Consider the following 17,250-nt stretch of genomic DNA (forward strand, 5'->3'; position numbering starts at 1 on the left):
CAATGTCTGCCTCAAGTCTGAAATTCTCACCACTCATTTCCCTGCTTAGGGACCATTCACTCAGGTTACAGCTTTCAGTTACAAGAGCAGGTTCATCCATTAACCAGCAGGTACATGGAGAAGTTAGTCACTTGACTCCACATTAAGGCCCAAACAAAGAAATTTTGAGGGAATATGTGAAATATAATGAGGAGGAAGACAATTAATCTCAGAGCTAAACTTAGGCATAGTTAGATTCCAGGGAAGAGGGTCGAATTGGAAGACAAGCTGAAACAACCAAGGAGCTTTGTTTCCTCAAAAGCACCTTCTCCCATAATACAATGAATGGTCTCTCCACCACTATCATTGTGAATTTCAGGGTTTTTGAGTCACTTCCATTACTAGCTGGGTGACCCTCACATCATACTAAGGAACATGAAGACATGAATTCCACCTCATTTGGAACAGTTTGGATCAGGGCTGTGTCCAGGTAGAAGCTGTATCAGGGTCTTCCCCATTTCCCACTCCTTTCTGACTTCAAAGACAGGGTCCTTGCTTTCTCCCAAATGGAATCTGGAGGTTTTATTTGTAGGTAGTTGTGCTAATCTGTCTCCAACCCTTAGTCACAAACTGCTTAAGTACAAGACTTAACTATCTTCATGGCTGCTGGAGACTTACAGCAGTACTTGGTGCCTGTGAAGTGCTCAGAAAATGTTAGCAGAAAGCAAGCAGTTGCTAAAGATACAGCCATCAGTGGCCCTCAACTACTTCCATTCACTTAATTATTCAACAGATATGTATTGAATGCCCTCATCTACTGTGGTCAGCACTGGCCCCTGTTGTTATGGGATTGTACATTTATTTATACATAGATTATAGTCTAGTGAATGAAGTCACAGATCTGTACTGGTATATACTGAAGCCCCATCTCCTTTTTATTTCTTTTTCCTTACAGAAATTTGCTGAACAATCTTTATTTTACAATTTGCAACTGGATTCTTCATCCTTGATACCCCCTATTCTGGCTTTTACCCCTTTTAAGGAAAAGCAAGTACCCATGCATACTGGCCAACAAGAGACGACCTCTAATAGGCTTCTCCTATTCCCTCCTCTACGCTCAGTATCTATGAGCATAGATATGTGGGTTTCACAACCTGCAAGTCCTGCCCAGCAAGTGGAATTTTCCTACTGAACCAAAATTGTGTTTTAGACTCAAAGCTGAGGGCAAAGGCATCTCCATGTTCTTTTTGTTTGTTTGTTTGGTTTTTGTTTTGTTTTTTGTTTTTTGAGATGGAGTCTTGCTCTGTCACTAGGCTGGAGTGCAGTGGCATGATCTCGGCTCACTGCAACCTCCGCCTCCGGGTTCAAGTGATTCCCCTGCCTTAGCCTCCTGAGTAGCTGGGACTACAGGCGTGCACCACCATGCAAGGCTAAGTTTTTGTATTTTAGTAGAGACTGAGTTTCACCATCTTGGTCAGGATGGTATCGATCTACTGACCTTGTGATCCACCCGCTTTGGCCTCTCAAAGTGCTGGGATTACAGGCGTGAGATTACACTGCGCCCAGCCGGCATCCCCATGTTCTTAAGTGAGCATCATCAAATAGTTTGAGAGCTGCCACCTCCCCCAGGGAGCTTAGTGAGCAGCTCCTGTTCAGAACTGTGCCTCTCCAGGCTGACCCCAGCTGTGGGAGAAGAGGACCGGGTTGAGGGAGATGTAGACAGCCTTACAGAAAATAATGGTGTTCTTGATGACAAGTTTGTCCCTACTTAGAGTGTGGCTAGGGGAGAGGTATCCATCCCTAAAGCCAAGTGAGAGGGGGCTCCAAAAGTTTACTCATAAGAACTTGGGGTGCTTCAAGAATGTAAGAGGGCAGCGTGTTCTCCGGCTGGACATGTGCCAGGTCTATGTTGTTTGCCTGTGAAGCAAGGCCTGCCACAAGCATTCTTGGGAGGATGATCTCAGAGTCTCCTCTTCACTAGACTGCCCCATGACCATGGGGAAGGAAGAAGGAGTGCTTGGCATGTGTGCCCTGAAGAGAGGGGATATACTTATTCGTAGACATAACACTAGCTCCAATGAAGTCAGAGGCCTGGTGGGAGTAGCCTCTTTCACATGGCTTGAAGGGATTGTGGATGATTGCCCCTGAGAGGAAGGTGAGGCATCCATCTACTCCCTGATGTGTGAAAATGAAGGAACACAGAGGGGAAAGGAGAGGCAGGGACTCAACACCAGGGACCCTTCCTTACTCTGATGTAAGCGCAGCCACCAAAGCTGGCCCTTTCCTACCAGCCTCTTGCAATCCCTCTAAAAGCTTGAATTAGCAGAGGCAGGTAAGCAGGAGGTAGAGGAGTCTCAGAACCAGACCTTCGCTTCCTTTCAAACAGCCAAGCCCATAGCCCTAGCCCCAGCCCCCACTGGATTTGGGAGCAGGGAAGAGCCAAGCTTTAAATCAAGTTCAAGGCTCAGGTTTTAATAATGAACAGGACTTGGTCTTAAATCTCAAAGGTGCCTAGAAAGTTAAAATTTGGGCAGGATTTCACGAAGGGAGCCACAATCAAAAAGGAGAGGGTGAAAAGTTTATCAAAAGTTAAAAGCCGGTTTTGATGCCCAACTAATTTACACTGTTCAGTAAATCAGTTAGGGATGAGATGCATTTTTTTTTTTTAAACTAGGACTTTCAAGTCCACGTTATAGTGACTTGGGGTTTTACTTCAATTATTTTTATTTTTACATGAAAGTGCATCTTTTCATATCTTTTAAGTTTGCATGGGTTCAATGCAAGTGCCCACAAAGCTGTGGATCTGAAATTTTAGACACTTTCTTTTGTCTTTTTGAGATACAGCATCCTATTGTCGTTACCACCATCCGTCAGAACTCTGAACTCCATTCTCAGAAGAAAAATGTCTCTGCTATAAACATTCTGGTATTTCACAACTAATGAAATTCCTCAGGGGATACATGTGAGGAAATCCAGACATAGGCAAAAGACTTCCTTCAAATGCCAGGGGAGAGTGAAAAGTGAAAGATGTTCATGGCAAACCAAATGTTGGGGTCATTTGGTTTCAAAATGGGAGGGAGAAACACATGCATGTGTGGATTTGTTTGCAGATTCACAATTCTTTGACCTCGGGCCAATAATCAAATTATGCTGTTGTCATAGGGGATGTCCAAATATCTCCATAATTATTCTTGATTGAGATGACTCACTTAGGGGCAGTTGGAGAGAGGGATGGGAGGGAAAAATGGAAAATGGTTGTTTTAGCCAGTTTTATCTAATTCTGATTTGTAAGCTTGGGGAGATCTGTTCCTAACAGCATTAAAACACTCTATATGTATTTTATGATTTTGAAAATCTTTTAAGAATAAGTATTTAAAAGATGTCTTTTACCTGATCTCTCTAAAATAATCTCATGTGGTAAGGGATAGGGGTAGTAATATAGGTAAAACAATATTGCATGTGTGTTGATAATTTTAAAAGCTGGGCCGTGGATGTTCAATATTGCTATGGTCTGAATATGTGTGTCCCTGAAAATTCATATGTTGACATTCTAACTCCCAAGATGATGGTATTAGGAGGTGAGGGTCTTTGGGGTGAGCAGTAATTAGGTCATGATGATGGAACCCTCATGAGTGGAATTAGTGCCCTTATAAAAGAGATTCTAGAGAGCTGCCTTGCCCTTTTACCATGTAAGGACACAGAAAGAAGGTGCAATCTATGAACTAGAAAGCAGGCCTTCAACACCAGATGCTGAATCTTCTGGCACCTCGATCTTGGATTTCCCAGCCCCCATAAATACAAGAAATGCATTTCTGTTGTTTATAAGCTACCCAGTTTATAGTATTTTGTTGTAGCAGTCCCAATGGACTAAGACGATGATAATATTTCCTCCACTTTTGTATGAATGTAGGAATAAAAATATCTTTAATAAGTCTTTCAAAATTGCATGAGTTAAAAACAAAAAATGAAACATGAATAAGTAAACAAAAAAGAAGAAATAGCAAAAAAAAACAAAATTGCATGAATTTAGTAAGAAAAAATCACTTGCTTGTTATTGAATGAAAGTGCTATCTACTCTGAGGTAGAGGTAACAGACCAGTATCCACTTGGGTTGCAAACAACATTCCCTTGAGGGGAAGTTCTGAGCCATCTCCTTTTCTAAAACAATTTCCATTTTATAGAATGGGCTCTGCGCTGGAGAAACCAGAGCCAGACACTTTGGATGAAATGAAATCAATCCTCTGTCTCTGTTTTTCACTCTTCATTTTCCTTTCTTACTCATGGGCCCAGTATTGGTGGAGGAAGCTGAATTCTCCAACTTTCACTGCCATTTCTGGGCAAGGTCTTTCCTCTGGAAATTGCGAGTGGGTTAATCTTCCATTAATATTTATGTGGGGATTTGGCACAGTTATTTCCTGACTCTCCCCGTGGCCACAGGCAGAAAGCACTAGGATTAGGTTTGGGCCCTAATGAAAAGAATTGTTCAAGCTCCAACAGGCTAAAAATTTTAATGTGGAATTCTCTTCAGGACCCGTTCTATATTATGAGGCCCCATTAATATCAGCTTCTCCCCATTCTTTCTGGCCATCAGTAAAAGGGACATGGGTGAAATGGGACTACTTCCCCCACCTCATTGGCCAACTCAGTAAATTCCACTAAAATGAATTAGAGAGTTTGAGTTTCATCAACAAACATAGTATCTACTGTGGGATAAGGATATCTCTGTTATCAACAATTCTTCTTCTTTCTGGTAAAAAAAAAAAAAAATGAATCTATCTTTTCTTTGGTGAATCCATTTGATAAGGTTGGGATATCCCACTTCCAAGATTTGGACATGTGTATGACTCAGGCCCATCTACATGGTATCTTTGATGCCAAGCAGTGCCTAGAACACAGTAGGTGAATAGTTATTATGTAAATGAATGAATGTGAATTTCAGTTGTTAGAGAAGTCTTGGCCACAGTGATTGATTCATTAGTGAGTATGTATCTCAGCAGTTCTCAGACTTTTTTATCTCAATCAACACTTTTTATACTTGTAAATACTATTAAAGACCCCAAAGAGCTACCATTTATCACAGCAAGCCACATCTTTTCCGCCACAAAGAGTGCTTTGCTTCATGTTCTTGCTCCAAGACAAGGTGCTGTCTTTCAGAGAATCACAAGTAGTTTCAGAATGTGGCACTTGCAACCTCAGAAGTCTCCAAAGTGAGTTGCCTAGAAGAATGTAAATAATTAATAAGTGGCTGGGTGCAGTGACTCACACCTGTAATCCTAGCCCTTTGGGAGGCCAAGGAGGGTGGATAACCTAAGGTCAGGATTCGAGACCAGCCTGGCCAACATGGCGAAACCCTGTCTCTACTTAAATATATATACATGTGTGTATATATATGTGTGTGTATATATGTATATATGTGTGTATATATGTATGCATATATGTATATATGTGTATATGTGTGTATATATGTGCGTATATTATATATGTATATATACAAAAATTAGCCAGATGTGGTGGTGCATACCTGTAGTCCCAGCTACTCAGGAGGTGAGGCAGAAGAATCGCTTGAACCCGGGAGGCGGAGGTTGCAGTGAGCCAAGATTGCACAACTGCACTCCAGCCTGGGTGACACAGCGAGACTCCATCTCAGAAAAATGATAATAAGCAATTTAAAACTTCCTCGGCACCCCAAAGAGCCACCTGATTTATTGTAGTTATTGAATCTAATTAGAAGTGAGGGAAAAAGAAGGTAAGTCTACCAGCAGAACTGGCTAAAAAACAAAAACAAAAAACTTCAAGTTACAATTTCTGAGATAGAACTGGAAAGCCAGAAGTGGTGTAGGTGTGGCCTATGGCCCTTAAAATTGGACCTCTGAGGCAGATACTGCTAGTTGCCCCTAACTCTCTCCCTTAGTGTGTTTATTCCTGGTTTTCAGCTGGGTTCATGGCCATCCAAAATAAAGACTACATTTCCCAGCCTCCCTTGCAACTAGAGATGGTCATGTGACTAGGTATCAGTCGCTGGATGTAAGCAAAAGTTATGTGTAACTTCTACAACATTCCCTTAAAGGAAGCCCTTCCTCCTTTCTGCTGGCTGGAATTTGGATATGATGCTGAGAACTTAAGCAGCTGTTTTATACTAGGAAGTGGTTCATTCAGGATGGCAGGGTGGAGAGAATATGGAGCCAGGGTCCCTGACAATCATGGAGCCAGTACCCCAGTCATTGACCCCTTTCTAAACGGTCTGGGGAGTCATGTCCCACAAACCATAAATTCTCATCAGATGGGTTTTATTTAGCCCTGTATATCGTGACTTACTTTCCAATCTGACACTGGCATAACAAGGAAGAAAATAAAAATGTTTTACCTCAAAATGTATTTCCTTGCCATACCTTGAAATTGCCCTGCAAAGCCTCTTGTGGGAAAAATTCTCATTCTATGGAGAATCCCCTCTCCCGTTTGTTTTTCTTCCTTCCTTCCCAGATCCAGGAGATAATCAACTAAGAGCCAGGCATCTTTTTAAGTCGGATAAGAAACAATTTACAACCTGTTCTCTCTGAAGTCTGCTGAGAGCTTCCTCTGCACAATAAAACCTGGTCTCCATAATCCTTTATCTTTTTTTTTTTTTTTTTGAGACGGAGTCTTGCTGTTTCACCCAGGCTGGAGTGCAGTGGCACAATCTCAGCTCACTGCAAGCTCTGCCTCCTGGGTTCACGCCATTCTCCTGCCTCAGTCTCCCAAGTAGCTGGGACTACAGGCGCCCGCCACCACGCCTGGCTAATTTTTTGTATTTTTAGTAGAGACAGAGTTTCATCGTGTTAGCCAGGATGGTCTCGATCTCCTCACCTCATGATCCACCCGCCTCGGCTTCCCAAAGTGCTGGGATTACAGGCCATGAGCCACTGCGCCCATCCTAACCAATGTATTTCTTAAATGTATTTGATTGATGTCTCATGCCTCCCTAAAATGTATAAAACCACAGCTGCACCGCGACCACCTTGGGCACATGTTCTCAGGATCTCCTGAGGGTTGTGTCACAGGCCATGGTCACTCATATTTAGCTCAGAATAAATCTCTTCAAATATTTTACAGAGTTTGACTTTTCATCAACAACTGCCTGCCTCTGGCCTTGTATGTAAGAGAAAAAGGAACTTGAGTCTCTTTTAACCACTGGAATTACTAGTATTTTTAGTTTTCTGTAATATTCAGTCAAACCTAATCCAACTGTTAAAACCCTCAACAAACAAATGCTCTTCAAGTGAGGGTTAACAAAGTCCTCACTCTAAAACTCAGCCCTCATTTCTGCGATGGACTGCAAACATTCTATAACCTGTTTCAACAGAAATGAGTTAGTCATTCATCCTCTTGTCCTTTGCCACTTAAGAGACCCCAGGGTTGGTGAGATACATTCTGAAAAGGTGAAGACTAGAGATATATTGCTTTTTTTTGGTTTATGGCATTGAGTAGCTTAGCGTGGCTATGTGCTCTCAGACGTGCTTTTTTTCTTGTCCAAAAACTCTAATCTCGGAAGAGGAGGCAGTGAAATGCTCACACTTACATGTTTGAACGCTTGCCCTTTGGAAATATGCTTTTCCTGTTGCCAGCATTTGTAAGAAGAGACTGATACTTGTCAGCACCGCCAGGGGCCTCTGGAAGGAACTGCACACACGCCTGGTAAGAGAAGAAAGGTTAAAAAAAAAAAGGCTGGGCACGGTGGTTCATGCCTGTAATCTCAGCACTTTGGTAGGCCAAGGCGGGCTGATCACCTGAGGTCAGGAGTTCAAGACCAGCCTGGCCAACATGGTGAAACCCCATCTCTACTAAAAATACAAAAATTAGCCGGGCATGGTGGCCCATGCCTGTAATCCTAGCTACCCGGGAGGCTGAGGCAGGAGAATCTCTTGAACCCAGGAGGTAGAGGTTGTAGTGAGCCAAAATCATGCCACTGCATTCCAGCCTGGGCGACAGAGTGAGACGCCATCTCAAAAAAAAAAAAAAAAAAATCACCTGGAAAGACTGTTTAAAACAGATTGCTGGCTGCACCCCCAGCATGCGAGATTCAGTAGATCTGGGGGTAGAACTGGAATATTTGCCTTTCTAACAAGTTCTATGAACCACACATTGAGAACCTCTGTATTAGACTTGAAATATAAATAATATGTAGGAGCCTCCCTTCCATATTAATCTTCTCTTTGACCAGGGGGAAAGTGTAACCTGACAATAAAAACATGTGCCAATGTGCTCATCCAGAAATAGAATTGAGGAAGAGAAGGGAGAAGAAGAGGGAAAGAACGCTGCAGAATGCATCTCATTTTAAAAACAGTGACAGTGGGAGGAAAACAGTTCTTGCCAGGAGCACAGCCAGGGGACACAGGCAGGCCTGGGGAAGGCAAGGCATGAAGTTGGAGGGGAAGGGGGAGTTTGGGGAAAGAAGCTAAAGTTTTGCTGTGCTGTTGTGAAAGAGGTGGGCGGAAAAGTGTAAAATCAATTTTTTTTTAATGGCATGGTTCAACGAGTCTCTGTCCTAGTATTTGAGAACTGAGTTATTTGTGAAACCATGTTTTGGCAGAAGCAAACACAAATGCTCTCTGTAAAATGTACCACTTGAAAAATTAGCACATGCATCAAGACTTTATAAGCATCAAACTACTTAAGTCAATCAAGCAACTAAGTAAAATATATTATTATATTCAGATCTTATGTGTAGGCAGACAGTCTTCATTCTATAGCCCTGTAATTTGCTGGTGGGACAAAGATTATTGGAGGATTCTCTCAAACTTTTCAAAAAATATGTCAGGGGAAAGAAAACAAATTTGAATCTTTCCAAATTTATATTAGCATCTCACCAGTTCAGGCAGTATGCACAGTGCTGCTGAATATTTTCTTTTTCTAAACATAGAATTCCTGCCAGGATTATATTTTGTTTAGTTTTCATCACCTTCATATCTTGTGCTTTTTTAAGATGAGGAATATTTGACAGATTTACTCAAAAATGTTGGTCACGTTAAACCAATAATTTGAAATTCTTGTTTCTTTGCAAGGAAAAATCATGTGAACTTCTACATTCATCTTACATCAAAAGGGGTTCCCATTTCCAGGTGTATTTTGGACTAAATATTCACAAAAAAACATTATTTTAATGAAGCTTAACATGATGATTAAAATTTTTAAAACATATTTTTAGATGCATGGTTGACTTGACGGAAAGCTAAGGGGATTATTTGGAGGTCAGAAATGCCTGTAGTCCCAGCTACTCGGGAGGCTGAGGCAGGAGAATTGTTTGAACCTGTGAGGCAGAGGTTACAGTGAGCTGAAATCATGCCACTGCCCTCCAGTCTGGGCAACAGAGTGAGACTCAGTCTCAAAAAAAAAAAAAAAAAAAGAAAAGAAAAAAAAAATGACAAATCCAAAGAGGCCAGTAGGAACTTGAGTTGGTGCTTACCACCGGATGTCTGCTGGTCCCTTGTTACTTGGCGCCTCCATTTAAATAGACGTGTACATGTGTCTTTGTCCATGTGAATGTACATGTGGACTGGAAAGAAAGCTTAGGACAAAACAGGGATGTTATGAGTTGAATTGTGTTTCCCAAAATTCATATGTTGAAATTCCAGCCAACAGTACCTCCGAATATGACCTTATTTGGAAATGGGGTTATTAAAGATGTAATGAGTTAATTTAAATTGAGGTCACTGAGGGTGGACTCTGATGTATGTAATGTAATGACTGGTGTCCTTATGAAAAGGGGAAAATACGGACACAGAATGTGAAGATGAAGGCGGAGTTTGGGGTGATGCCATCACACCGATGAATACTAGAGATGGCCTGCCAAACAGAAACCAGGGGAGAGCGCGGGACATCCTTCAGAAGGAACCAACTCTGTCAACGCTTTAATTTTGGACTTCAAGCCTCCAGAACTGTGACATAATAAGTTTCTGCTGTTTAAGCAACCTAATTTGTGGTACTTTGTTATGCCAACCCTAGGAACCAATACAAGGGAGGAAACTGGATCTGAGCCTTAATCCAAAGTCTGGATACTCAAAGTACAACATGCTTGATGGGTGAGTCGGGGTGAAAACATCCACAGGGGAGCCAGTGACTCCATAGGCATCACCAGCCTGATTTCAACAACTTCTGTGACCTCAAATGGTCTGCAATGAAAAGTTAGTTTCAAATAATCCCAGGCTGATAGCGTTCCCAGGCACCTGGCTGAAGCAAACACAAATCCCTCTGGATGCACATACTTTAAACTCGGTCCTCCAAGAAAAGTCTCACAGACACATTTCCAAGAAACATGAGTCCCTCGTCAAAAATCATTAAACACGGGGGGAAAAAAGGAGTAAGAGTTTATGGAAGCAATAAAGTGCTGAAATGAACTGCAAAGAATGCATATATGGAATTACTGGATGCACCATCAACAAGAAGTATGTTTAATATGATTTAAGCAAAAAGGCGTTGAAAAAATGCAAGGAACATGGAACTATAAAATTTGATCAGACAGATTTGGAAGAGGACCAAAAACACTTCTATAAATGAAAACTATAATTATTATTTTAAAATGAAGTGGATGGTTTAAACAGCAGGTAAGATACAGTAGAATTGGCTAACTGGAAAATGGATTTGAAGAAAAGCAAATTGAAGACCATGAGGCAAAGATGAAAAATATGAAGGAGGAGACATATGGAACAATATGACAAGAATGAATATACAACTAATTGGGATTCTAGATGGAAACATTAGAAAGTGACAGGGCATGGCTGGGTGTGGTGGCTCATACCTGTAATCCCAGCACTTTGGGAGGCTGAGGTGGGAGGATTACTTGAGCCCAGGAGCTTGAGACAAGCCTAGGCGACATAGTGAGAACACATCTCTAAAAAAATTAGCCAGGTGTGGTACTGTACTCCTGTAGTACCAGCTACTTGGGAGGCCAAAGCAGGAGGATGTATGGAGCCCAAGAGGTCAAGGCTGCAGTAAGCCATGATTGCACCACTGCACTCCAGCCTGGGCAACAGAGCAAGACCTTGTCTCAAAACAAAAAACAAAACAAACAGAAAAAGAAAAAAGAAGGTGAAAGGGTAATAGAGAATGGCAGAGAATTTTCCTGAATTATTGAAAGACAACATTTCCGATTCAAAAAGCAAACAAAATGCAATTAAATAGAAAGGAGACACACTCATACATACACTGTAGTAAAATTGAAGAACACCAGGAAATCTACAGACACAAGTATAGGAAAGAATAGACAAAACTATCATGATTTGCACAATATATAATAATCTATGTTTAACAAACCAAGAGATCATAACAAGACACGTAAGAGATTGCAATAAAGTGACCAGAGACAAGCATCCATAGTGTTACAAATTACAAGCATCCATAGTGTTGCCTTGTACCAGCCATAAGCAATGAGAAAATTATTTTTAAAAGATTATATGTACCATAGCAACAAACAATATAAAGGATCCAGGAATAAACCTAACAAGAAAGGTATGTGACCTTTTTGTAGAAACTATAAACCATTCTCAACAAACATTTAAAAACAAGCTAGACAAATGGCAATCAGTACCATGTTCTTTGATAGAAAGATTAAATGTTGGCCGGCGCGGTGGCTCAAGCCTGTAATCCCAGCACTTTGGGAAGCCGAGACGGGCGGATCACGAGGTCAGGAGATCGAGACCATCCTGGCTAACACGGTGAAACCCCGTCTCTACTAAAAAATACAAAAACCTAGCCGGGCGAGGCGGCGGGCGCCTAGAGTCCCAGCTACCTGGGAGGCTGAGGCAGGAGAATGGCGTGAATTCGGGAGGCGGAGCTTGCAGTGAGCTGAGATCCAGCCACTGCACTCCAGCCTGGGCGACAGAGTAAGATTCCGTTTCAAAAAAAAAAAAAAAAGATTAAATGTTGTAAAGTTTTCTACTTCCCCAAAATTTATATAGATGTTCAAAACAACCCCAAACAACATTTCAACAGGATTTTCTGGGAACTTGACACTCTCATTCCAAAATTCCTAAAAGAGAGTAACAGCACAAATTAGTCATGCCAATTTTGAAAACAAAACAAAAAAGAAAGATTTGCTCTAACAAATATTAAAATATAAAAATATTATAAAGCCACCATAATTAAAAGGGTGTAATATTTTTATACCAGGAAGTAAACAAATAGAAAAGTCACAGATAGAATTAGGAATCAGGGGCCGGGCATAGCGGCTCACACCTGTAATCCCAGCACTTTGGGAGGCTGAGGCAGGAGGCTCACTTGAGGTCAGGAGTTCAAGACCAGCCTGGCCAACATGGTGAAACCTTGTCTCTACTGAAAATACAAACACTAGCTGGGCATTGTGGCAGGAGCCTGTAATCCGAGCTACTCAGGAGGCTGAGGTAGGAGAATCGCTTGAACCTGAGAGGCAGAGGTTGCAGTGAGCCAAGATCATACCACTCTGCATGCACTCCAGCCTGGGTGACAGAGCAAGCCTCCATCTCAAAAAAAAAAAAGGCGGGGTGCGGTGGCTCACACCTGTAATCCCAGCACTTTGGGAGGCTGAGGCGGGCAGATCACGAGGTCAGGAGATCGAGACCATCCTGGCTAATGCTGTGAAACCCCGTCTCTACTAAAAATACAAAAAATTAGCCAGGCATGGTGGTGGGCACCTGTAGTCCCAGCTACTCGGGAGGCTGAGCAGGAGAATGGCGTGAACCTGAGAGGTGGAGCTTACAGTGAGCCGAGACTAGGCCACTGCATTCCAGCCTGGGCGACAGAGTGAGACTCCGTCTCAAAAAAACAAAAAAGGAATCAGAAATGGACCTATGTGGGTTTCTTTGGTAGGTAATACAACTGGCACTTCTAATCATTGGCTAGATCATTAATAAAAGTTGTTCGAATATAGGCTTTCCATTTGGAAAAACTAAGTTCAGTCCTTACTTCACACCACTAACATGGGTTAAATCCAATTAGATTAAATATAAACACAAAAACTCAAAAGTATTAAAAGAAAATGTTATATAACAGCCTATGTAGAATAATCTTGCTCTATGTGAAGGATTTTTAATCAACCCATAAACCATTAAAAGCCATAAAGAAAAAGATTTAAATTTGACTACCTCAAAATGTAATACTTTTATTTAAATAAAAGAATTCATATATAACAATAAGGAAAAACTATGTTATAGAAAGAAGGGCATAATAGGCAAATCAGGACAGGATTAATGGGTAAACACAAGAAGAGAAACTTAGACTCTAAGAATCAGAGAAATGTAATTTGTTAAACTGAGATAATTTCACCTACAATTAATGCTGAAGTTTAGAAGTAATAATAATAAGAGTTGACAAAGGCAATGGGAAGAGTGGATGTTGGTGCTGGGTACATACACTCTGGAAGTACAATTTGACTCTATTCATATTTTTAATGTATATGCTCTACTACCTGGCAATTTCATGTCTAGTATCTATCTTTAAGAGTCTTATATGTGTGTACTATGAGGCATGCACAAAGATGTTCAATGCAGCATTGTTTATAATAGCAAAAAAAAAAAAAAAACCTAGAAACAAAGCAAATGTTCATTAATAGGAAATCAGTTGTATAAACTGTGATGTATTCATTCTATAAAATACTTTTTAAAATAATAAAGCTGATCATTATGTTCTGACATGGAAAGAGCTCTAAATCATAGTTTTAAATGGGGTCGCAAGGAGAGAAAGCAATTTGAAGATTTTGTATTATTTATGTAAAGATACTGATAATACAATAACATATATTTTCAAGATAGGAAAGCAAGTGCATAGAAAAAGATCTAGACAGATATCATTACTTCTGGGGAGTGTAATTGGATAGTGTGGAGGAGGGGTTTGTCGGGGAAGTGGGTGAAACGGCTTTATTCTTATCTATAATTTTGTATTCATATAAGGAAAACAAATGTTAATTTTATTTTTAATTGCAAGCAAAATATGAAGACTATTTTTTACAGAAAAGCTTATTCAGATTCCTTCTTTTCTGCAACAATTCAATGTCCAATAGAATCTATTCCAATCGTGAGCTTCCTAGGTCCCTAACGAAGTGTCCAGTTTACCAAGTTTCTACTTACATACATCTTTTCTCATCTTTATGTGCTATGTAAAGCTAAATAAATCTGCTCCTTGGAAAGTGCTAAGAGTGGCAGTAAATCCAAAATTAATATACGGCAGTGGTCTTTATTTATAGGTGTAATATTATTCTGTCTCTATTTGTCCACCTTCAACTCTACATTTCTCAGGGCTGTAAGCTTTGGAACCAGAGAGAACTCTGTTAATTTTGCAATTTTGGAGCCCTGATAAATTACCTATGTCTGTAAGTTTCAGGTTCTGCATTTCTGAAAATCAGAAAGGCTCCTACTTCAAAGTCTTGGTATACTAGATGAGACATTAAAAGTGAAATTATTTAATATACTGCTTGATCAGCAACGTTCGTTCAAAAGTCAAGCATACCACTTAGCTGTGTGAACTTGTGGAAAGTTAATTCACCTCTCTGAGTCTCAGTCTCCTCAACCGTGGAATAAGAATAATAACATTTTATTGATACAGGTTCCTCTAAGTCACAAATGTAAAAGACAGCAAGCTCAATACGCAGACCATATGGTCATATCAATCTTTGCTTCCCTTCGTTTCTGCCTCTTCCCCTCTAGCGTCTCCTGCAGTTCCAAGCTGACACGGCAGATGGTGCAGTTGAATCGCCCAGGGAGCCTCAGCACAGCAGCCTGTCACCTCTCCACGAGGCAGCTGCCGCAAGCTGCATTCACTGGGACAAACCTACCTTCCTTCTAGAATGTGAGTCAGATGTGGCAGTGGCCCTGCAGGCGGCAGCAATGGCAGTGTCACAACACAGACTGAGATTTCGCTTCAACGCCGAACCGCTTGGGGGCTCTCATGGATGCAAAGTGTGTTGTTTCCTTGTCGAAGGACAGTGAAGGCAGGTGTTTGCTGCTCTCCTGCAGGCTCTTGGGCATGCTTCAGAGGTACTTCTTTAGGGACCAAGCTCTCATCAAATTAATATTCTGTCCGTAAGGCAGATCCTGTTAATTACCTCTGTTTAATGAAGTTTTTCTTTTGGAAATAGACAGAATGTGTTGATTCTCCATTTTTTGGTCCGCTTGAGTGAAGGAAAGTTGATGTTCTAGGCTGGATACAAGACTGAAATAGGATATTCCGAGGCAGCTTCTTACAGACGACCACCTTTCCGTACCAGCCATTAGAATTATACGAGCTTTAATCCTGCACCTACCTTTCCAGGGTTTCCTCCTCCAAGAAGCGGGGTTAGCACTGGGCCAACGACAAACAAGTGAAGGGCTTGGGTCAGGATACCTATGTTACAGCTGCAGAATGTCAAGCACAGGAGCAGTCACTACAGCTTGCCAGGGCAGAGCCCACAGAAGTAATATTCCAAAACAACACATTTCCATATTATTCCAGCGCAGCAGAATGGCTGGGGGCTGCAAGTTGCATTTGAACAGCGTTTCTCAACCTTATCAGACCTAATGCCCCGCTTTCATAACAAATACTGTGTAACTCTCCCCTCTAGTATCCCACAATGAGATGCACAGATACTACAACTTGTCTATGCACATATTTAATCCCTGTAATGTCCTTGCAATAATATAAAGAATAAATGAAAGCAAAGTCATTATAATGAATATGTATTTCCATGTGTGAATATGCAGACACAACTATGCTGGAAGGCACAAGTAGCCTGATGCTTATGTCTGTTCATAGCATCATCCTAAATATCATGGCCACAAATCCAAATTAAGTGTTGGTGATTCAGGTAGCATGCGCTGCATTGAATGACTCAGTAAAATTCCAACCAAATGTAAGTATAATCTTTCTTTACTTTACATATAATTATTATAGATACATGCCATAAAAATAAGTTGCATTTATATGCAAAACAGAGGTAGGTTCTAGGCTCCCTAATAGTTGTAATAGCTACCCTTCCTACACACACAGACACACATGCTTCCTAAAAAAACCCAGGAAGTAAGTATGGCCGCTCTTGAAAACCACTGGTATGGAGGGCCAGATAGGGCCACAGGGCATGAAGAGGACCTGTAGTTGCCTTCCAGAACTCTTAGGTTCTCCAGGTGATTACCCAAGACCTTTTCAACTGCCAAAATCAAGACCTTGTTAGTGTAATTATGTAACTGATGCCAAATTTGATAACCATAGAGTAAAGACCTATTGCTAGGGTGACTGCCCTACATTCCTGTGTGATGATGCAGCTGTTGTGTCAGACCTGGGATGGAACAGCACTGCAACACACCAAAACCAGCCTGGGAAACGCAGGCACAAAAGGACACCTGGTTCATTTCCTAAGCCACCCTCCACTCCACCACACTCCATCTGGACAGGCTCCGGAGGAAAGGCCTGGATGCAAGATCCCAGCAGACCCTCATGCCACAGGGCCATCCCAGCTCTGCTCCAGCCACTGGGGTTGTTTGGTGATCAGGGGTGTCGATGGACCACTGGTTTAGGCTCTAGTTAATTGAATGTTCTGGTTACATGACAGTTAATTCACAGTCCTCTTTGCTTTGATCCTCATAAAACTTTCCTAAATTCATGTGTTCACCCTTCACCAAACAACGTTTACTTAGTTGGAAAGATTCCTTTTTCTTTCCTCTATTTTACAGATTCCTATAATAGTGTTATAATACTCTGATATTAATAGCAATGCATTTAGTAAACACACAGCTCTAGCTTCCTGGCTTAACGCATAGTATATACTAGAGAAGGGAGGTGTTGTTTTATGTTTAAGCATACTGTAAGGTTTCAAGCTTCTCTTTCTGAGCCATTATCACTACAAAGAATGAAAGTGCCTACATAGGCATCAAAGATTGTGTTTAATGTGGATTCTCTTTTTTTTTTTTTTTTTTGAGGTGGAGTCTCACTCTGTCACCCAGGCTGGAGTGAAGTGGCGCGATCTTGACTCACTGCAAGCTCCGCCTCCCAGGTTCACGCCTTTCTCCTGCCTCAGCCTCCCGAGTAGCTGGGACTACAGGCGCCTGCCACCATGCCTGGCTAATTTTTTATACTTTTAGTAGAGACAGGGTTTCACCGTGTTAGCCAGGGTGGTCTCAGTCTCCTGACCTTGTGATCCACCTGCCTCAGCCTCCCAAAGTGCTGGGATTACAGGTGTGAGCCACCGCACCCGAACTGTTTAATGTGGATTCTAATCTCAGGAAATCTCCTGAAAGAGTAATTGATTTTTTGGTTTCAGTCATTATGAATTTTTCTACTAGGTGTGTTGTGTGCTGT

General features: G+C 41.4%; 1 protein-coding gene across 2 annotated transcripts in view; it reads left to right on the plus strand.

Annotated features, from left to right (window-relative positions):
• CCBE1 (collagen and calcium binding EGF domains 1) overlaps positions 1-15,985 on the plus strand; it is a 288,086-nt gene extending 272,101 nt beyond the window's left edge. For both annotated transcript variants that reach the window (XM_050767932.1, XM_050767934.1), the window contains one exon: positions 14,628-15,985. In XM_050767932.1, coding sequence (XP_050623889.1) covers positions 14,628-14,909 — 282 coding nt within the window. In that variant the 3' untranslated portion in view covers positions 14,910-15,985. The remainder of the gene's footprint in view (positions 1-14,627) is intronic.
• Positions 15,986-17,250: the final 1,265 nt, after the last annotated feature.

This window comes from Macaca thibetana, chromosome 18 (genome assembly GCF_024542745.1).
Source record: "Macaca thibetana thibetana isolate TM-01 chromosome 18, ASM2454274v1, whole genome shotgun sequence".
Lineage (NCBI taxonomy): Eukaryota > Metazoa > Chordata > Mammalia > Primates > Cercopithecidae > Macaca > Macaca thibetana.